General features: G+C 47.9%; 1 protein-coding gene across 2 annotated transcripts in view; it reads left to right on the top strand.

Moving 5' to 3' along the window:
* Arfgap3 (ADP ribosylation factor GTPase activating protein 3) overlaps positions 1-22,156 on the top strand; it is a 44,952-nt gene extending 22,796 nt beyond the window's left edge. The window contains exons 8-16 of one of the 2 annotated variants that reach the window (XM_027396113.2): positions 3,328-3,374; positions 4,211-4,350; positions 8,834-8,962; positions 9,729-9,851; positions 12,769-12,900; positions 14,026-14,149; positions 15,089-15,179; positions 19,091-19,212; positions 21,122-22,156. In XM_027396113.2, coding sequence (XP_027251914.1) covers positions 3,328-3,374; positions 4,211-4,350; positions 8,834-8,962; positions 9,729-9,851; positions 12,769-12,900; positions 14,026-14,149; positions 15,089-15,179; positions 19,091-19,212; positions 21,122-21,139 — 926 coding nt within the window. In that variant the 3' untranslated portion in view covers positions 21,140-22,156. Of the gene's footprint in view, positions 1-3,327; positions 3,375-4,210; positions 4,351-8,833; positions 8,963-9,728; positions 9,852-12,765; positions 12,901-14,025; positions 14,150-15,088; positions 15,180-19,090; positions 19,213-21,121 lie in introns of both variants that reach the window. The other variant, XM_027396112.2, reaches the window with a different exon arrangement.
* The last annotated feature ends 616 nt before the right edge of the window (positions 22,157-22,772 follow it).

The raw sequence follows: 22,772 nt of genomic DNA, 5'->3' as shown, positions 1-22,772 counted from the left end.
CAACTCAGAAAGTGATGTTTAAAAAACCTCTATATAAAGTATGTATTTTTGTGAAATTTAGAAAATGCTATCCTAAGACCTTAGTAGAAATGCCAAAAAGCAGCAAAAGAGGCAGCAACTAAATAACAGGATGTGTATCATGTTTCAGTGGCTGAATGATAAGATCTGTATGTAAGTCAGTAGGAAAAGCCCAGCCCAGGCTTTAGTTACAGCATGGTGCTGGGCCATTTCCTGCTTTTGATTTTTATTTTTTTATATATATTTAATTTTATGTGTATGGGTATTTGGCCTGCATGAATGTCTGTGCACCATATGCATGCAGAAGCCTGCAGAGGTCAGAAAAAGGATTAGATCCTCTGGAACTAGATACAGATGTGTGTGAGCCATCATGTGGGTTCTGGGATTCAGACCCAGGTCCTCTGCAAGAGCAGCCATGGCTCTTAACCACTGAGCCATCTCTGCAGTCTCTGGGCTCCTGCTTTTAAGAAGCTGAGTGGTAGAGTAGTTGCCTACCGTCAAAGCCCTAGGACTGATTGCCAGCAGCACCAAGCAGTGGTAGTGGTGGTGATGGTGGTGGTGGTGGTGAGAATATGATGGTGGTGATGGTGCTAACTATATGCATGAGGGTGCAGTAAAGAAACTGCCAACATGACCACTCTTTTTTGTTGTAAAGAAGAGCAAGAGAACATCCTGAGGCATCTGGAAGAGTCCAGAGCAGAGAGAAAAATAAACAGACTGGACATGGCCAGGGCTTTCTGTTAGAGAAGGGAGAACAGGGTACAGGGAGAGAACAAGAGGATACATAGCAAGGGATAGAGTTAGGATATAGAGGCCGGGGCTGGGGTATACTAAAGACAGCAGGGATCTGAGGTAGGATGGGGTAGGGGCTTTGAAATGTGTAACAACTACTTGAGGGCCTGAGAGACCCTGGAGGCCAGCATGGCCTTTGATATGTAAGCACAGGTGTAAGTCACTGGAGCCATAATGTCCCTCCTACCAAAAGCAAGGGAAATGACTCCTTTTGGCAGATGGGAATCAGTTGAATCTTTTGGCTTTTATCTGACTGCCAGAAATCCTCCTGTAGTCCAGTTTCAGCTCATTTCTAGACATTTGGACAGCCTCAGACCTTGAGCCCTAACAGCGGTGATAAGAATAAGGAAGGATGATGGTGATGATGGTGATGGTGATGGTGGTGATTGTGGTGCTGATGGTGATGGAGCTGAAAATGATAGTAAGAATGTGTTTTGGGTTTTGGTTTTGTTTTAGTTTTTTTGGTTTTTCGAAACAGTTTCTCTATATAGCCCTGGCTATCCTAGAACTTGCTCTGTAGACCAGACTGACCTCAAATTCACAGAGATCCACCTGCCTAGCAACAAAACCATAAATGTAATAAAAATAATACACAAAAACTGTGCAACAGAGATATACTCAGCAGGAGGGTGCTTAGTGTTCCTGAGGCCCTGGTTCAACCCCCAGCATCAAAAACTGTTTTAAAAAAGAAAACCAAAGACAGGGGCATAGTCATTACCTGGTTGTCAGGGCACTGGAATAGAAGAAAGGATTTTGACAGGAGTGGGGCTCATAGCATGAGGCCATGACCTGGCACACCTAGCATAGCCTTGGGAGTTCCCCCCTGCCCCAGACAGTACAGTCATGTCATCAACTTGATAAGGCTGCACAGAATGAACTGAAATCGGGGCCAGGAGCTGTGGTTTTTAATCACATAGGAATGATCTGAAGGTTGAAGTTGAAGAGCTGCTAGGCTCTCACTGTCATCATCCCCTGGCAGCTTCACCTGGGAGTAAATGACAGAGACTGCCAAAACCAATCCCAGAATGTAGCTGGAGTCCAAGGCTGGACAGAGCTTAGATGGTGTGGAGTGGGGCAGTGTTCCCAGTGACCACATATGGCAACAAGGCTCAGCAACAGGCAATAGGAGGCCACAAGCAGCAGAGAAGACATCCAAAGAAATCACAGGAACGGGCTGGAGAAATGGCCCGGGTTCAGTTCCCAGTCTTTAACCCTAGTCTCAGGTGATCTGATGCCTTCTTCTGGCCCCTGTGAGCCCCAGGCACCCAGATGGTACACAGGTCAACATACAGGCAAACACCCACACATAAGATGGAAAAAAAGGAACCATAGGAGCAGGCTGGCTTCTCTGCTGATAAAGGAGCTCTCAGCTGCCTCCTGGAGAGTGAGCAAATGAGAAGGCAAGGTGGTGGCCCTGGGGGAGATCCAAGAACAAAGGCACCTTGGTCATTGTCAGCTTCAAATGTACAGGGCTCTGCAACTGTGGTGATGGACCATCCCGGTGAGGTGCTCGAGTCTCAGCACCTCTGAAAACAAAACAGGCACATTCAATCCATGGGCATCTGTGAAAGCTGTTTAAGGATGCTGGATTTCTGTGTTAGACATGGAGAGGTAGTATGTTCTCGCCTGTTTGAGAGAAGGACTTTCAGATTCTCAGGTGCTTTGGAATGTAGCATAACCATATAGTCCTTGAGAGTCATGTTTTTTTAGGTCTGATAAGGAAATTTGACAAAAAGGTTCCCCCCAAGAAAGGGACCCAGGGGCAATAATATGGGGGAGCAGGACAGTAAGTGTTGAAGGGTTAACATCAAGCTGTGTCACAAAGAGAAAGGATCCTAAACCCAGGCTTCATCTCACCTGGGAGTTCTTTTTTTTGTTTTGTTTTGTTTTTTGTTTTTTTTGAGACTGGGTTTCTCTGTGGCTTTGGAGGCTGTCCTGGAACTAGCTCTTGTAGACCAGGCTGGCCTTGAACTTACAGAGATCCGCCTACCTCTGCCTCCCGAGTGCTGGGATTAAAGGCGTGCACTGCTGCCACTACCACCACCTGGCTGCTTTAGGAGTTCTTGATACACACAATTCAATAGGAGAGTTTATTCCTTTTAAAATTATTTTATTACATTGTATTTATCTGTCAAGTGGGATGCAGGTTATGGCATGTGTGGAGGTCAGAGGACAATTTGCATGAGTCCTCCACATGGGTCCTTTGATCAAACTCAGGTCATTGGGCTTGGCAGCAAGCACATTTCCTTGCTGAGCCATCTCACAGAAGAGTGTTTTTAAATGCTTGTGGAAAAGCGGGTCCTGGGATAAGCCAGACTCTCTTTCTCTAGTGTGTACTCAGAGCAGATGTTTGCTCTGAGCTGGGCTGGTGTATGTGCTGATGAAGCCCTGCTGACCTGAGAACATGCCAAGCCACAGACAAGGCATCTTATTTAGAAGGCACATTAGAACAGAAAGGTGATGTATGATTTCTACATGTCTGACTCTTGTTTTGTGTTTTTTTTTTTTTTTTGGCAGAAGTGTCATCTATTATAAAAAAGAAACCAAATCAAGCAAAAAAAGGAGTGAGTATTACATTATGAAAAAATACAGGAGTTGGCTCCAAAACTAGAGATCCATTTCTCCTATGCATTGTTTTTAACTGGAATAATCTCATTCTACATGGTACTGGCTTTCGTAAGCCAGCATGCTGGTACATGTCTTTAATTCTAGCAATCAGGAGGCAGAGGCAAGCAGAGCTCTGTGAATTGGAGGCCAGCTTTGTCTACATAGTATGTTCCAGGCCAGCAGGGCTACACAGCATGATCCTGCCTTAAGAAAGAAAGAAATGAGAGACACATACAGAGAAAGGGGGGGGGGAGAGGGAGAGAGGAGAGAGAAAAGAAAAAGTCTATATTGGGATCCTATCTTACCCTAATTAGGGCAGTATTCTTACTTATTTTGAGCCATAATAAAATAAATGTGACTTTTTGTGCATGTATAATGAACCTTATTTTCTGCCTGTGACCAAATAAATGTGACTGAGATGTCCTTAGAGTTCTCTCCTGCTGTGACTCTGAGGGACATCTGTGTCTTGTGAGGACCACAGGTTGGTTTTATAGAGTTCTCCATTGCAGTGATGCCCTGCAGTGTCATTCCTACAGGCAGGAGTTGGGGTGGGAACACCCCACTTTCCCACCCGTCCCCTTCATTCACTCCACCTCACGAGGTGGTCCTGGCTACTGCCTTGAATTCCATGAATCCCACGTCCATCATTCAGACTGCTAGCCTCACAGAGGGGAGTAAGCAGAAGGAAATGCTTGTCACAGACAGGCCTGGAAGGTCAGGGACCTTAGAGTATACAGCTGCAGTTACAGGTTTTAACTGCCCGGGGAGAATAAAGACTTAACATATGTTCCAGCTTGGAGCCAAAAAAGGAAGCTTGGGAGCCCAGAAACTGACGAATGCATCCTTCACTGAGATTGAAAAGCAAGCACAGGCCGTGGATAAAAGGAAGGAGCAGGAAGGCCTGGCCAGAGGCGCACCGAAGGAGGAGTCCATGTGAGCTCATTTGCTTCTTCTAACACCGTAGGGAGCAGAGCCGTCTATACTTTGACTTACTGTGTTTTCCAAACACCTTGTACTTTTGGTGATCATGCTATGCAGGGTGTAGTTTCATGAAAGTTTGTGTCACACTGGTATGTGGGTTGGGAAGGACAGGACTGGTGGCTCTAGGGAGCAGCAGTGGTCCCTGGGGGAGCTGTGGGCAGCAAGAGCAGATGGGGCACAATGTCAGGGAGATGCCACTTCTTATCCAGGAAGTCATCTACAACAGAAAAGACAGGTTAGAGTAGAGGTTCTCAGTCTTTGGGTCAAACAACTCTTTCACAGGAGTTGCCTTAAGACCATCAGAAAACACAGATATTTACATTATATAATTCATAACCGTAGCAAAATTACAGCTATGAAGTAGCAACAAAAAAATAGTTTTGTGGTTGGGGGTCACCACAACACGAGGAACCATATTAAAGGGTTGCAATGTTAGAAAGGTTGAGAACTCTGGGCTAGTGGCACAAGACCCACGTAGCATGCATGAGGGTCTGCAATCTCTCCCCAGCACAGAAAGACTGTTGGGAATGCTGGTAGGACACAAGCAATTCTAATGTAGTTGGTAGTAATGGGAAAGCAATTGAGGCTCGAGCTGTAGCTCACTTGTAGAGCACTTGCCTAGAGTATAAAGAGCACTCACAGAACATGAACCCCATAGTAGAGTAGAAGGAACCTGAATGTGTCTCCTGTCAATAAAGGATGTGGTATGTCCCCAAGGCGATTTGATTGAACTCTGGAAAGAATGAGTTCATGGATGTACATTGAAAGTTTGTAAGAAAGAAGCCATGTGTAAAACTACACATTGTGTGGTTCTTTCCATAGATGTCCAACAAGCAGATCACAGAGTTAGTGGCCGAGGAGGGAGAGCAGGTGTTGCCAGTGCAAAGGGAAAAGCAGCAGCACCCTGGATTTTTTGTCTGTTTTGTTTTGATGTATGTACACATACACATACGTGTGTGTGCATGCGTGTGCGCACGCATGCACGCACACACACACACACACACACACACACACACACACACACACACACAGTCACTGCATGTGTGGAGGTCAGAGGACAATATGGCAGGAGTAGGTTGTCTGGTTCTACCATGTGGGGCCTAGGGATCAACGCAGGCTGTCACACCAGGCAGTCCCTTCCCCCACTGGCTGAGGAGCTTTGTGGACCATGTTCTGTTGAGTCTCATTTATGTGTAGATTGTCTTCTTGTTTTTGTGTGGACTGTCTTTTGTGGTGATTGTTTCTGTGTGGAGTATATTCTGTGGAGTCTTGATTCTGTGTGGAGTGTCTTCTTTGGAGCCGTGTGTGTGTGTGTGTGTGTGTGTGTGTGTACTGCCTTCTGTGCTTCTGTGGTGCCATGGTGCTTGCTTCTCTGGATACTGTCTCCTACAATGTCCTGGTTTTGTATCTTCTGTGGTATTCTGTTTCTGAGTGGGCTGTCTTATTTCTGTTTGGACTGTCTCCTGTCATATTTTAATTCTGTGTGCACTGTCTTCTGTGGTATTCTATGGACTGTCTTCTGTGGTGTCCTATTTCTGTGTTGACTGCGTCCCATGGAGTCTTGTTTCCGTGTGGACTGTCTTCTGTGGGGTGTCTTGTCTTCCTGTGTTTTTTATCTGCTTTAGCTGGAATTGTAGTCCTCTGTATAATGAGCTAAATAAATGACCCTGTTTTGTTAGGTTCTTTCAAGATTCAGTTTAGATGACATTTATTGAATTCCTGACATTAGTACCTGGAGCACAGTGGGGGTTCAGTCAGTACAACTGGCACTCAGTAGGTACTTGGCCATTCTGACTTGTTCCTGTTTGTGCTGAATGAAACTCAGAGGCTAAGCCCAGATAGTTTGAGATTGTTAGTTCCCTATTGAGCTCTCAGAGTACCAGGGGCAGCACTGACTTGTGTAGACAGACTTTCTCTATGATAGAAATGGAGTGTCAGACTTGAATTTCTCATTTCATTGCTTTCTGACCAGGGCAAAGGCAGGTTAGTTCAGCTGTTGGGAAGTGGCTCTGCCTGTGCTGCTGGAGCTTGAAGTAAACTCTAAAGACCTGGTGAGACAAGAGCTGTTGGATGCACCCACACCCTCCTTTGCGTGGTTAGGAGGCTGGAGAAGCAGGACACAGGGAAATTAGTGTGGGATGCTGGCCACACCCATCCTCCATATGTCTGTCCTTAGGATTCACTGAATACACATTAACGAGGGCTTGGCTTGCAGCTTCTGGGTGTAGTAGTACTTTCTTGTCAGGGCCGCCAGCCTGCAAATAATGACACAGAGACTCATTATTAATTATGAAAGCTCAGCCTTAGCTTAGCTTGTTACCAACTAGTTCTTTTAACTTAAGTTAACCCATGTTTTTTAATCCTTGTTCTGCCGCATGGCTGGTTACCTCATCTCCATACTGCGTGTCCTGCTTCCCCTGTGTCTCACTGGCAAATTTGCCTTTTCTTCTTCTCCTCAGAGTTCTCTCTCTGCCCGGAAGTCCTTCCAATGCTCTCCTGCCTGGCTATTGGCTATTCAGCTTTTTATCATTCCAATCACAGCAACATGTCTTCACACAGTGTAGAAATATTCCACAAAATGTGGGTAGAGCCTTTGCCAGGCATGCAGAAAGCCTGTGTGCAGAGGTGCATGGTAAGGAGGGAAAGAAAGATTTACTTGGGAGCCCAGTTTGGCAACTTGGTTGCCTTTCTCCAGGACATCATGTATTCACCAGGGAAAGTGAGGGTTATATCCTGGAAGTGGATGTTTCTAGTGATTGTGAATAGCTACAGTTCAGGAATCAGTGGAGAGTGTCAGCATGCCCTGCCCTGTCATATTGTGAAGCTAAAGGCCTTTGTGGTGCCTCATCCCTGCTGGCTATGCTGTTGGCTTTTGAACATCCTACAGCCCAGCCTTTGCAGAGAGGAGAGCACCTGCTTGTGAACAAGGACAGTCCTTGTCAGGAGTCCTAAGAGAACCCTCTCATGGTCTTCCTAGTTCTTCCATTACTCTCCAGAGAACCTGCTGCTGCAGTTTGATCAGGTAGTGACTTCAAAGAAACTGGGCAGTGGTGGAGCACGCCTTTAATCCCAGCTCTTGGGAGGCAGAGGCAAGTGGATCGCTGTTGAGTTCAAGGGTAGCCTGGTCTACAGAGTAAGTTCCAGGGCTACACCAAGAAACCCTGTCTTGAAAAACCAAAAAAAAAAAAAAAGAGAGAGAGAAAGAAACAAACAAACATGATGTTTCACCTTTGGTTTGCTAAGGAAGATGATAGTAAGAAAGTTAAAGAAAAAGACACCTGCCAGGTCAGAGCCAACACAAGAAGTCCACATGTCTTGTTACAAGAAGGAAAGAGCAAAAACAGGAGTAGAATTTCCCTGGTGTATTCCCTGCCATGTCACGGGAGTCCCCTTTGCACAGGGTTCTATAGCTCCATGGTGAGGGGTCCCTGACACTAACTGGGGCTTTGGGAAGCAGATGTCAGGCATGTCATGTCTCACAGCACTGAGTGTTGATTTTTGATGCAAACCCCCATTCCTGCTGCTGGGCACAGCTTTCTTTTTTTAATTTTTTAAATTATTTTTAATTACTCATATTTACATATCCATCCCACTGGACACAGCTTTCTATATGAGCTTAGGTACAGCGTGTGCTTGTGGAAGCCTGGGAGCATGGGCAATGTTCACACACTGTTTGGGCCCAGTGATGTATGCACATTAGAAATAGAAATCAGGGTATAGCTGGGACTCATGGGATGGCTCAGCAGGTGACCTTAGTTCAATCTCAGGAACCCATGGTGAGAGGAGAGAACTGACTCCATAAGTTGTCCTCTGACCTCCACATACATACATGTCATATGCATGTCACCCATCCCACACACATCGGGTTATATACACCCGATAACAAGAAAATGGTTTTAAAGCTCATTTCAAATGTTCTCAGTGGCCCGATACATAAAGAGACACTACAGGAAATTATTCGAAATACTAATGATTTATATCTTTGTGAAATCAATTTTAGATATATATTCATCTTTTTAAGTTAAAAATTAATTGCATGTATGCTGTCTCTGCATGTGGGAGTTTGCATGTTTGTGCAGGTGCCTGCAGAGGTCAGAAGAGGGCATCAGATCGCCTGGAGTAGTCATATTCCTCTTAAATGACACAGACAAGTTTACTAACCTCATAGTCTGGTATGTCCCAGGGAAGTATAATCAGACGTCAGTCAAAGGGAGGCATTTGCTATGGCAGCAGACAATCAGAAGAACAGCCAGGAAGTCCTGAGTTTGTATTTGAGAAAGACTGATGGCAGCACTCTGTCAAGTGTGTCAACTAGAGAAGAACAGGGAGATGCCTGGGGCTGAAGGGGGAATTCCATGGCTCTCGTCTGCCTATGATTTTAACCTAGAATTGTGGTTTTAAAGCTGAACTAATGAGCGTATGCTTTTCCCCATAGTGTTTCCTCATTACGACTGGCCTACAAGGATCTTGAAATTCACACAAAGAAAGATGAAAAACTGAACCTGAGCGGCCAGAAGAAGGTGGAAGCCGAGAGACTGGGCATGGGCTTTGGAAGCTCCAGGAGGTGGGATCTGCTTGGTTGGCTCAGCCCGGTGCAGTTTGCTCATGGTGCAGGGGTCTAAGGGCTCGTTTCAACCTCAGACCATTTCCTTGGTGCTCTTCCCTTCCTGGTTGTTTGGCTTTGATTTGGTATTTAGTGTATTATGGTTGGGGCTGAGCTTCCTGGGTAGAGTGTGCACAGAGCCCTGGTTTGGATCCTCAGCACCATATGGTTTGGGGCTTCACTCAAGGTCATTCTGAGCACAGGAGCCCCTGTCTGTCTCAAAACAAAAAACAAATACAAAATAGTCAGGGTAAAGCTAAGTATAGTGGTGTGTGTCTCTAATCTTAGGAGCTCGATCCAGAAAGATCAGCAACTTCAAGGCTAGCCTGGGCTATATAGCAAGTTCCAAGACAACCTGGACTACATGAGAAAGTGTGTGTGTATGTGTGTGTGTGTGTGTGTGTGTGTGTGTGTGTGTGTGTGTGTGTGTGTGATGACAGATGGCAGGCATGGTTCTTAGAGAGAAGGAAATGGGTCTGAGTTTCCATGAAGTTGCACTGGAGTGGATGCCTCAGGCACACCCCACCATGTCATGGCTATCTTCTTCCCAGTCCTGCCCTCAGAATGACTTCTAGCTTCCAGAGCTCACATTGGGTTTCCCAGCCCTCCTGGTCAGCTTGTGTTTGTTCAGAGGACGGCTTAAAGCATTCCTTTGTTTGGTTAGACAGAAGGAAGCCTTTAGGAAGCCAGTGATGTAATATTTCCTTTTTTATTTTGTCCTCTCAAGTGGCATCTCCCATTCCGTGACTTCAGACATGCAGACCATCGAGCAGGAGTCACCCACACTGGCAAAGCCAAGGAGGAAGTACCAGGAGGACCCAGAGGAGTCATACTTCACCTCCAGCTCCAGGTGGTCTGAGCCTGGCCAAGGCCACGGCTGCATTAGGGGTTGGCATTAGGAGCCAGTACAGATCAATACCCGTTACCGTTTGAAAGCTCTAGCTGATGCGAGTCTGCATGGGACCGAAGGCTGGGGACACAGTATAAGGGGCAGTGTTTACAACTAGGAAAACATTTGTTGATACAGTCAGCAGCTGAGGATTAAAGTCAGAGGCTGATGAGATGTTTCTGTACTGTGAGGAGTAGAGAGGGGCAGAGACTGTCTCCAAGGCGAGGGCTGGAGCATGCACACACCTTCAGTGGCTTCTGTGTTTGAACACTGGCTTCTGAAAACTGCCAGAAGAGTCCAGAGTGAAATAGTGTTTGTGTATGTATTTATTCATGAAAGCCATGACTGTTCTCTGAGGGGATCCCATGGTACTAGCACAGCCTGGTTCTGTCCTTTTGTGTCTACTGTCTGCTGGGGCCTAACATGTGACTGGCATAAAGCTGAATGTGGTGAGGACAAGTGTCATCTTGAATAGTTAGGGTCACCCAGAAGCTGACTTCACTGGAACTTGGGATGGCTTTGACATAACATGTGGGTACAGAAACCGAGTAGCCTGGGTTGAGTGCTGGCTGTGCCACGTAAGAACTGCATAGCAATGGCCAGGTTATTAAAATGCTCCATACTGCAGCCTCCTCTTTTGTAAATGAAGGATCCTGATGGTGCCTGCCTCCAAGGGTCCATAGGAAAAGCTGCGGCACTACCAACAGTGTACGTGGCCCTACTGTGGCTAGTTTCTACTTTAGCCTAGGAACTCGTCCAAAGACATATGGCTCAGTGAGTGGCCAGTTGGGCAGCTGCATTAGCCATCTGGAGTTGGTAAGGATGGGACACATCTGTCAGTGTTAGTGCTGCCACAGTCCCACAGGCTTCCTGGTGTCCCATGGCCACAGACAAGGTTATCATGAGCAGAACAGGCATAGGTTATGCTATCTTTTATTTTGTTTTGTTTTGTTTTTGGTGGGTTTTTTTTTGCAGGGGGGGGCAGTTTCAAAGCAGGGTTTCTCTGTGACTTTGGAGTCTGTCTTGGAACTAGCTCTTGTAGACCAGGCTGGTCTCGAACTCACAGAGATCCACCTGCCTTTGCCTCCCGAGTGCTGGGGTTAAAGGCGTGTGTCACCAGCGCCTGGAAGGTTACGTTATCTAAAATCTACTGAAATTGTTGATTTCCCTACCCAAGCACTAGGGTAAGGAGTTGTGCAAACAGCTCTTTCCTTTTCTTTAAGAACAGCTCTGAGTTACTTGAGTCCCAGTATTTTAGAAAGAGAGCTGGCTTCTTCGTGGCTCCTTGTTGGCATAGTCAGAGGCTTCCTGCTTCTCTGCCTGCCCCCTCCAGCCTCCATAGGCTTCAGCAGCATGTGTGGGTCTGTCTATACTGTGCCACTTGAGAAAACTGAAATACATCTTACACACGAGAAATTCAAATTTGTGACTGAACCTGGAAACTACACATCGGGTCATTCCACATACAGTTTTAATGAGGGTTGGGCTGGGGTCTGAGGACTCTTGCTTTCTCCTCACCTGTTGGTGACTTCCTGCTCATCAGTGATATAGGAAAGGACAGAATTACTTTCATGGAGCGCTAGTTCTGTGCTTGGGTAGCAGTGTTGGTGAGAGAAAAGGTTCTGGAAAGGTCACCTTTCCCATCCCCACAGCCTCAGGTCATGGAGGAATTGTGTGGGGCTTATGTGTGCCTTGGAGCCTTCCAGAAACACCTCTTCCTTGGCTCAATCAGAAGGGTCAGCCCCAGAGATCTCTGTGCCAGGGACTAATTTTGGTTTAAAATCTGGGAGTAAATGGTGTTTAGATGTAGAGCAGAGACTTGCAGGTGACTTGCAGGTTATTTAGGGACACTGTAGTTCACTTGATGACTACAGTGACAGAGCAGGATTGCATTAGGTGCTTTGGCACCAGAGGTGAGGTGAACACACTCTGAAAGCCAGCATGTCAGTGCCACAGAGTCCTTTTACTGCCTCCAAATTATTCATTAGCCATTAGAACTTGCATATTATGAATTATGGAAGAGTGCTGTTTCTATTAAGCAAGAGGGACATATCCTTGCATGGCTTTTTTAATAGTAAATTCCATTATTTCCAGACTATAAATGATGCATTATTATAATACTGAATTCAGAATAATGAAACTGGCCTGTTTGCTGAGCCCCATGGAGTCCAAATGGCCTTTGTTGGGGGATGTGACTGACAGACGAGAAGACAGTGTGCTAGGTGTTAAAGGCTTTTCCCAGGGACCTGCAGTGATGTGTTCAGAAGGGAGGAAGGTGCAGTGTAAGGGCCAGGATGAAGGAACAGCTCATGGAGAAATAGGACCCAGAAATCAAAGCCCACGCTGGGTGAAGGTCAGGTGGCATCTTCTTTTGCAGTTTAAAGGCACCCTGATGCCCCTCCAGTCCAGATAATGTTTTGACTCAAGTAGATGTAGAATGTTCATGTCTTGGTGATCTCCAGAATACGGGGTGGGGGGGCATTGTTGAGAAGGACCTGAGTGTCCCAGCCCCTCCCATCTAGTGCTGACACTGCACCCCCTACCCCCATCATGTGCTTCTGAGGGGCCAACCTCTGTGCTCTGCCTTACGGCATCACAGCTGTCCAAGGTGGCGGCAGTCTCAGCAACAGAAAAGGGCCCACCTCTTCCTGAAGCCCTCACAGTGAGGTGATCTGGAACACAGTTAGTTGCGGGGAAGATCTTGGAAATGGACACTTCATGTCAGCTCATGTTCACTGGCCACATTTAATGTCATGGCTACCCTTCATCTCAGAACATGACTGGGCAGGGATGTCAGGGCCCCAATCCCAGAAGAGGCCCTGAAAGGAGAGAACATCCGTAAGTACTCCCTGGTCACTGTTTCCTCCTGTTACAGCAGGTACTTTGATGACCCTATGGAGTTACGAGGCAATTCCTTCTCTAGCTGGGATGACAGTGCTGATTCCTACTGGAAGAAGGACAGCAGCAGAGACCCTGAGCCTGCCATGAAAAGCACAGGCTCCTCAGACAGGTGGGAGCTGCAGGCTGGGAGACAGATGCCTCTGCCATAGGACTACTGGGTGATATCTGTGTCATGAGTGTCCTGTGCTGCTTTAGGAAGTGGCTGTGCACTGGGGGTACATGCCAGAAACACCTGTGGCTGTTAGAAAGCAGGTGTGAGAGCTGATTCCCTGGGGATTCTCAGTCCATTGGTCAGGGTGACCTCATGAATTAGGCACCTTACCCCATTTGAAGACTATTTGCAAACTGTAAAAGAGTCCCTATTTCCTAAGAAACAGTTCTGCAGTTTGGTCTCGTGTGTGTGTGTGTGTGTGTGTGTGTGTGTGTGTGTGTGTGTGTGTGTTTGTGTGCTGGGATATGTTTCTGGTTATATATGTGTGTGTGTATGTGGAGGGGGGAGTGCTGTCTGTGTGTGGGTGTGTATACATATATGTATGTGTGGTTCTAGGGATATGTCGGCAGTGTGCACACATATGTGAGTGTGGGTGGGAGTGTGGTGCTGGGGATTAAACCCATGCCTGAAACACGCTTGGCAAAGCCCACTGCATTGACCTACACATGTGCCCTTCTGAATTTAATTTTGTTGTTTTATTTTGAGATGGTGCTTCACTGAGTTAACCCAGGCTAGCCCCAAACTTGAGACCCTCCTGCCTCTGCCTCAGATTACTGCTCATGCCACCACACTTGGCACAGTTCTCACACATCATTTTGACTAACACACAGTCTGGTAATGACCACTAAGGACAAGGCACAGGACATCCTGGTACCATGTGGACTGGTCATTCAGTAACTGGCCTTGCCTCTGAACTCTGAACCCCACTGTCCCCTGACTGCAGCCATTCAGGCTGAGGTGGCCTCCCCGTCACAGCTCTCCTGTTAAGTACTTGCTCTACAGTTAAAACAGGAGCCCATCATTTCATTTATTGTCTACACCAAGGAGCTTTACACATGTAACCCAAGGTCACCCCGTAACTGGGATGTCCTGTTACCCCATGCATTTTATACACACTGTGTGATGGACAGTGTTGTCCTTCTGCATCCACAGTGTAGGCAGTGTTGTCTAACACAGCTGAGATGGGAGACTCCACATAAGTGGAAGTGTAAACTGACCAACTCTGGATGTTTTTCATTGTAGGTCAAGTGCTCGCTGGAAGCCAGACTATGAGCCTGTTGGCAATACGGATGAAGCCCAGAAGAAGTTTGGCAACGTCAAGGCCATTTCCTCAGACATGTACTTTGGAAGACAAGCTCAGGCAGATGTAAGGGTGCAGAGAGTGACTCCAGGAACCCTGAGAACCAGGAAAGAAGCTTAGCTGTGGGGACCATGAGAAGATGGGGCACTGAGGGAGAAGGGACCTGGCCAGAGGCTCCCAGACAATAACCCTGGAGCCAGGACCACAGCCCTGGTCTGTCTGAGCACCCTAAGTAGCTGTGGAGTCAGTGACCCAGCCTCATTGCTCCTCACCCCTTTGGGAAAGTGGCCATCAGTCAGTAGCTTTTAAGTAAATGTAGGTTTTTATGTAGCATCATTTGCTTTTGACAAGTTTAACATAGTTAAATGAAGCCTGGAAATGTTTATGGGTGGATGTTTCATTAGCCAGCTGTTCCCTGCCTCAGAAATGAACACATTCATTCTGGAATCTGGCTAAGCTGGGGCTAAGCCCACTTCCCTCTACTCAGGGCAGAGGGGCTGGTGGGGATAGAACTCTGAGGAGGGATTCCTGGAGGTACTGATTGGTCTCATTGCGGAGGCCTCATTGCCAGAGGGGCCTCCAGCTCTTCAACTTGATTTACCTTTAAATTTGTTTGTGGGCTGGGGTGCAGCTTTTGGAGGAGGCTTGCAAGGTATACTTGAGGCCCTAGGTTCTATCTTCAGTACTAGACACACACACACACACACACACACACACACACACACACACACACACACACACACACACACACATTTGAAGGCCTTTAAGTGGTGCACCATGCACTGAGGGGTTTCCTGGAGTGGCTGAGCTCTGGCTGCCCCTCATACTGACCACATTGGCAGTGATGTGGGACCACTGCCCCACCCACCCGTGACCTATGTCATTTCAGAACATACACTTTCTTCCATCTCCAGGGCCTGGCTAGGGGTGACATAGGAGGTAGAGAGCCCAGGGGAGCAAACCCATTCCAGTTTTTGGAGTCTAACTCTGCCTTTTTCTGTCTAGTTTGAGACCCGGGCACGGCTGGAGAGGCTCTCTACCAGCTCCTCCATAAGCTCTGCAGATCTTTTCGATGAGCAGAGGAAACAGGCAGCAGGTGAGAGGCCCATGGGGCTCCCTGGCACATGCGTCTCCATTCCCAAGATTCCATACCCATCACCCTACACCCTTGCCCCTATGTGAGCAGCGAGTGTCCCATGAGAGGAGACCAAGTCATGAAGTTTATGCCCCAGCACCCTTGTCACCTGGAAATTTAGTATCCAGAACATTGTTCATACAGGAGGCAGGGGGCTCCTGGGAGATGCCAGCCATGTACTAGCTGGGGTCATGGCATGGTTAGCTTCTATCTCCTGTCTGTGGAGTAGTTGGCCCTGAGATACTGTGTAAGGTACCAGCCAGAAAGGGTCCTGCACCCAGGAGTCCCCTCACAGGCCCCCGAGCCCACAGGATCACACAGCACTAAGGAGTGAGATCCAACACAGCTTGGAAATGGGCAGGTAGAGAGGAAGAGCCAGTCTCTGCTGCCCCTCTACACCCTGCCCAAGGTGTCTGATCATCCCAGAGCTGGAGTCTGTGTGAGCCCCAGGGTAGACCCTTCACTGTCCACTCAGAACTATGCCATCTGCTTTTACCTGTGACTCCCTATTCCAGAAGCCAGAAGCGTCCCCCCCACCCCACTCCACAGGCTACAGGGAGAGTGTGAAATGGTAGCAGCCTCTGCAGTCGTTTCAGAGAAAGAACCAATAGGTCTTTTACTGGTCTCAGGAGCCAGTGCTGCAGGCAGAGAGCTCTGCACCCTGGTTTGCAGTGTTTACTTCACAACCTGACTGGCTTTTAGCCTATAGAAGGCCTGAGCATTTGTGTGGGATGACCATCCTGGCAGTCACACACATATGGAGTGGATGCAGCTTCAACAGAGAAGGTGTAGGGTAGTCTCAACTGCCTGGAACTTTCTGTGTACAGGTTCAGGCGGGCATGCGTAGCCATTATGGCCCTCAGATACAGTGGCACTGCCAGTTTACTGGCTTAAGTGGAGAAAGCCATTCTAGGCTGGCGTGTGCTGGCACAGTGGCTGGCAGGTAGGCAACTGTGTTCAGAGAGACAGGTGAGCCAGCCTTTCAGTTGTGCTGCCTGACATGGCTGGGCAAGGCCATGGCTCCCATGGCTCTCATCCTTCCTGACCACAGATGCAGGGACTGTTATTCTCGGGCAGTCACTGCTTGGGGAGGCTCTAGCCAACAGTCTGTTACTTTTTCACATCCAACTTCCACATCCTGGCCTTTTGTCAGGCTGGCTTGTGTTGTGTTGTGTCCTGTTGTGTTGTGACACACCCTTGGCACAAAGGCACTGAGGTCTCCCAGCAGTGCTCCTACCCGGCCAGTCCTGGCTTGTCATGTCAGAGCCAGTCCCAAGACTGTTGGGCAGGTCAGTTCCAAGACAGGTTGTTGAAATATCCATATGCTTTTTTGATTCAATTTCTTGGAACATTTACTCTGAAGTATTGTTTGTTTAACACACACACACACACACACACACACACACACACACACACACACACACAAGGAAAGAGCTCTTTGAAGCAAACACACCCTTCCGTCCTTCACGTTGTCACAGAGCTCTGACTGGCTCAAGCTTGCCTCCTGCCTCACAACAAAACAAAGGTTCATTGAACTCTGATACTGGGGCCATAACAACTGGGGGTGTGTGAAATACCCAACAGTTGGGACTGTTGTGGCTGCCCATCTAGAACCCCACCACTCCCCTGGGACACCTGCAGCCACCGGGCTGAGCTGGCTGGGCAGCCTTGTGAAGGACTCTGCAAAGAGCCCAGGCACTATAGTACTAGAAGCAATTGTGTTGCCTCATCCTGACTGGCATGTGTCAGATCAGGCGACCTGGAGTTGATGGTCCCTGCACCTCCTGTGAAATAGATCTTTGATGGGGTGTTTCTAAACATCTCGTGAGTGGCACTCAGGGCTGATCCCTGCTAGAAGAGGTTGAGGATTGTGTGAGAAACATATGTGAGTGCCAAAGCTACCCCATCACAGTAGGACCACTTCTATGAGCAGGGCCAGTGAGTATGTGGACTGGGCCATCTGAGAAGGGATGTGTGCTTAGGACCCCAGATGGCAGGAGAGAGGGAGGTATGTGACAGCCATGTTAGAAAAAAATCTCAGTGCCCAGCTTATTTCTTGGTGTTTTTAGCATGTATGCATGTGTGTGTGTGTGAGTGTGTGTGTGGTGTGTGAGTGTGTGTGTGGTGTGTGTGTGAGTGTGTGTGGTGTGTGTGTGTGTGAGTGAGTGGTGTGTGAATGTGGTGTGTGTTTGTGAGTGTGCTGTGTGTGTGGGGTGTGTGAGTGTGTGTGAGTGTGCGTGTGTGGTGTGTGTGTGTGAGTGTGGTATGTGAGTGTGTGGTGTGTGTGTGTGTGTGTGTGTGAGAGAGCGTGTGTGGTGTGTGTGTGAGTGTGTGTGATGTGTGTGTGAGTGAGTGGTGTGTGTGTGTGGTGTGTGAGTGTGTGTGAGAGTGCGTGTGTGGTGTGTGTGTGAGTGTGGTGTGTGAGTGTGTGTGGTGTGTGTGTGTGTGTGTGTGTGTGTGTGTGTGTGTGTGTGTGTGCTCACATGTGCATGCACTTGCTTGTGCATGCCTGCTTGTGGAGGATGGAGACTAACGAAATCTTCCCTCATCACTCTCCACTCCATTCTATGAGGCAGGGTCTCTTAATTGAACCCAGAGCTCACAGATTGGACTAGTCTAACCAGCAGGTTGTGCTGGAATTACATGTGGACTGCCACACCTGTAACATTTATGTGGGTTCTGGGGATCTGGACGGTCCTCACACTTGATGAACACTTCATCCACAGCACCATCTCTCCAGCCCCTCAGTGTCCCTTTCAAGAACAGACTGAAGGTTCCAGTAGAGTGTAGCCTGTGGCTCCTATACCTTTAACCACCCTTGTGCTGAGCTGCCTCCATGTAAAGTTGGCCCAGGGGCCGAAAGCACAGCCTACACAGGAGTGCAGCCTACATGGGCATGCAGGCCTGCAAACACAGACCCAGTGTGCTCTCAGGCCTGCTCAGTTGTTACCCACATCCCTCAGGCAGCACTGCCTTGAGACCCAGGTTCTGGCTCTGCTAGATGTCACCATGATGTCAACACGGTGGCTACAGTGCCTGCCTCAGAGAAGTAGCTGGCCAAGTGTTTTGATCCTTGTTAGAGTCATTATTCTTAGAACCTTGGACTTTTCTCTTGATTTGTCTCCATTTCTGAGAATTTGGTTCCTAATACCCCATTAAAGGAGATCCATGACTCCCCTGGAGGATGAGAGGGACAGAGCTCTGAATCTGGGTGTCCCCCGGGCTCCTTTGTCTGTAGCCCCACTCATGGTCCAGGCCTTTATGTCTGTATGCATCTGTCCATCCTTCATCCCAGCTGCCCCCGCCCTGTCTTCTCTGTCTCTGCACACTGGAGTACTGGAGCCCTTGCCCTTGGGCTGATGTGCTGCGCTCGTGCCCAGTCACCAGCTTTCAGCCTGGCTCCTGTGACCTCCCCAGCTCTCCATCCCTGCAGCTGCCCTGGGCCTGTGGAGACTCCTCCGGCCTCCACATGCTTGTGCCTTACCCACATCAGGAGAGAGGCAACTGATGACTGGGCTACAGCGGGACCCATCTTCTCTTCTCTGTGCCACTGGCATTTGACAAAGCCCTTGTCACGGGTTTTTTGAATGAATGATTAGATATATGGAGAATGAATTATGGAGAATAAATGAACAAGAGCCTGGCCATAATATGTCTGATTCCAGCTTGAGCCTTGAGAACCACTGTCCAGAGTTCTGTGTCCACCTTGCTGAGGTGACTGAAGGAACTGTGGTGGGACCAGTACTTCCCCACTGCATGGCCATCTCTCTGGACACAGCTGTTGCTTGGGAGGGGGCAGGCGAGGCAGAGTGGGTTCACAGAGCTACACATGTCCTTAAAAGAGAGGCGAGCTGACATCTCTCTGTGTGCAGGAAACTACAACCTCTCGAATGTGCTGCCCAATGCCCCAGATATGGCGCAGTTCAAGCAAGGTGTGCGATCTGTTGCTGGAAAACTCTCTGTCTTTGCCAATGGAGTCATGACGTCCATTCAGGTGAGTGAAGCTGTGCTGGAGCTCCCAGGGGACTGGGCTGTACCTGTGAGCTGGAAGCTGTGCTGCAGACTAGCCCAGACATCATGAAAGCCTGCAGCTGCAAAGTCTGTTGTAATATTGCCTGTCATCTCAGCCACTGGGGCTGCCTGCCTGGGCTGAGACCCTGCCTCTGGACAGCATTTTCTAAGTCCTTACTGGGATTCATACAGTTCCCCAGTTCTGAGTTTAGAATGGAGAATTCTTTTTGAAAAAAATGTAATTATTTTATGGATATGAATGTTTTGCATATATATATGTGTATATATATATACATATATATATATATATATATTTATAAAATCTGGCCCCATAGAAGGGGTTGGATCCTCAGAATTGTAGTTACAGATGGTTATGAGCTGCCATGTGGGTGCTGGGAATTGAGCCCAGGTCTCCTGTAAGAGTGACAAGTGCTGTAAACTGCAGAGCCATCTCCCAGCCCCACAGAAGAGAGAATTCTTAATATGAAAACCGTCCACCATCTCCCTGTTCTGGGATAACCCTTGTAGTGTTCTGCTGTGTTTTGTTTTAGTTCTAAACTATGTAGTCCTGGCTCTCCTGGCAATGACTTTGTAGACTAGACTAGCCTGGAACTCAGAGATCTACCTGCCTCTGCCTCCAGAGACCTGTGCCTCCCGAGACGTGGGATTAAAGGCGTGTGGCACCACTGCCAGTGGCTGGGTATCTTTTTTTAATGAAAAAAATTGCTGTGTGGCTGCCTGTTCTCCTTTTCTCAGTGGCATGCTCTAAGAGGCTTTCTGGAACTACAAATTCTTCAGAAGCCATTTTTCTGTGGGGTAAAAATACGCATATCTAATTTGCTTGTTCCACATGTTGGGCATTGCACAGTGCTTTACTCTCTCTTTGAGTTTTATGTTTATCAGTGTATACTCTGGTCCTGGGTTACCTAAGGGCATTTCCATAATGTATAGAATTGACTTGATGCATATTTCCCTCCATACCGCTACCCTTTGCTCCTGCCCCCTCAAGTTGGTCCTTGTAGTCTGCTTCTACTTTAGACTGTATATACATACATACTTTTATGTAGCTATAGAAATATTTGTCTTTCTGAGTTGGACTTAATTCATTTAATATTCAGCGAGGCAAAGGTGGAACCTGTTTGTTATGACAATGAGGCCTTCTCAGAGTATGTGAATGGCTTGCTTCTGGAATCTTCTTGCTTTTGTGAAGTCACTTTAGAAGCATCCTATTAGGGTGAAGTAGACTACTACCCGAGGAGTAGACTGAGTTGACATTGTCCCTTATGGATCCATGGAGACTCTTAGTCTGCAGACAGACCCTGCTGTGGCCTCGATGGAAATGTGAAGAAGCCCTTCATGGAGAAAGCCTAAGGCTGCAGAGGCTTGGGGCTCTTCTTCATCAGATCCTCCTGGCCCAAGTCCTCCTAGCAAGCAATATCCCTATTTTGCAGGAGATGGTCCTATTTTTAGAGTATTCCCTCTCATGTCCCCATCTTGTAAGTGAAGAAGCAGAGGCAGAGACAAAACCTCTGTAAAATATTCAGGGACTAAAACCTAGGTTTCAGACTTCAGACAATCCCTCAGTGCTTCCCATCACACATGCTCCCTGGACAGCTCCAGGACATGGCCCTGGCCCTGGCCCTGCCTTTCAGTCCTTAGTATAGCGTGGGAGCTCTAGGCCTTGGGCACCTCATATACAGTGTGATCCCAGGTAGGTCTCCAAACCCTACTCACCCTCCTGGCCATAAAGATGCTGAAGCAGTGCTGGCAATACTCATCTGCTCTTCATGCAGAGACTGGTCAGTGCCAAGAGCGGGGTGCCATCAACAGTGATGGCATGGTGCGTGCATGGGAGGAGACAGATGAGTAAATGTTGGTCTGGTTCTCTCTAGGATCGCTACGGCTCTTAATCCTGGTGTCAGGCTGTGTCCGACCTGGTAAAACTCTACTTCAGATGGACCTGGGACCACATCTGGCTGCACCAAAGCCCCGGCTGCTGTGCAGGCAGGCAGGTTCTACTGTTTAGCAAGGCACCTGCACACTCCTGATTTTTTGTATTTCCTCTGAGGCATCCCCATTTCTCTGTAGTGGAGCTTTGCTTTCATTTCTGGTTTAGGTTAGCTCCTTGTGTCAGTCAAGCGTATCCTTGCTTTATCTTTGTGGAATCTTTGTTCCCAGAGCTGGGAACCTGGGCTGCTAGCTCCTCCCACCTCTCCCTGGCCTGGGAGCCTTCACCTGGAGCACACAGCAGAATCTCCATGGACTGAGGGCTCAAGGCTGCCATAGCTGGCTGACTCTGGATGGGCCAGAGAAATAAAGCCACAGCACACGCTTCTCTCTGCAAAGGAGCTAACAACGAAAACAAGACCAGCTGTGCCCAGCCTCTCACTGAAAGATTGCTTCACGTGTGCCCCCACACAACCAGGAGATTATGCTTAAAGCCATCTGTCACTTTGTAAATTATTTTGTATATTCTCTACTTAAAAATGTTCTCCACTTCTTTTAACAAACCTGAGCTTCCATGATGCCAAGGGAGTTCATTGCAACTTGGGAACAGGTGTTGCAGGGCCAGCTGAGGCTCCCAAGTACACCTGGAAATGAGCAGAGTGCACAAGCCCCAGCTGAGTGAGGCCACAATGCGATGTGGCTTCAGGACACAACTCAGATTCGGGGAAATGGCGATTATAAGTGGGTGGTTTCCTTAATATTTTTTATCTTGACCTTGGTGTTCCAAAAGTTACAGGATAGATGTAAATCAATAAAGTCATTTGGCTGTGTTTTAGACAGCACCAGAATATATTGTTCAGCACAGTAAAATATATTTGAAATTTGATGAACCAAAAATATGATTTCAGATGAATATTTTGTGAATCTTTCTTAAAAGATCCAATTTGTAGACTTCTAAATATAATGGACAGCACAGCAGACCCTGTTGCCTGTGTTGTCATTTCATAAGAGCCTTTGTAATGACTCATTGTAAACTGGACATTGGGTGACTCTGGCACCTGTCACACCCGTGTTATGAATGGGACTGGCAGATGTCATCGTCACAGTACAGTGGGCAAGTGGGTGCCTCTGAGAGGGGAGTGGGCTTCCACACATGGTAGTCCAGCATGGCCAGCACATACCTGCAGCCACAGCACATGGATCTTAGTGTAGTGAAATGACAGGATCAAGGTCCTCTCAGGGTGGGTTTTCCCAGAGGGCTGGATTACTGACGTGGGAAAGAAGTGCTGCTGGTGTGTTACCCCCTTTCCTCTTTATTGTTTCAGTGTTGGGATGGGAGCCGGGCCTTAAGCACACTGAGCACTGAGAAGTCAGCCTATCTTTTGACAGGGATGCCCCGAGGACCATCGGTCCATGAGGAACTCTGCAGCTATCCACCTTCTGAACGTTCGTGTGGACCATCAAACACTAACAGCCCACAGGGAGTTCAGTAGTGGGGAGAGCTCTATCCAAACCCCAGTGCACAGTGAACTCTGTGCTTATCCCCATGTGCCCCATGAGTTCTGTGCCTATTTTATCCCCAGGCCACTGGGCCCT

Source organism: Cricetulus griseus, chromosome 2, assembly GCF_003668045.3.
Source record: "Cricetulus griseus strain 17A/GY chromosome 2, alternate assembly CriGri-PICRH-1.0, whole genome shotgun sequence".
Lineage (NCBI taxonomy): Eukaryota > Metazoa > Chordata > Mammalia > Rodentia > Cricetidae > Cricetulus > Cricetulus griseus.
The sequence above is the reverse complement of the archived record's forward strand: the minus strand, read 5'-3'. Positions and strand labels throughout refer to the sequence as shown.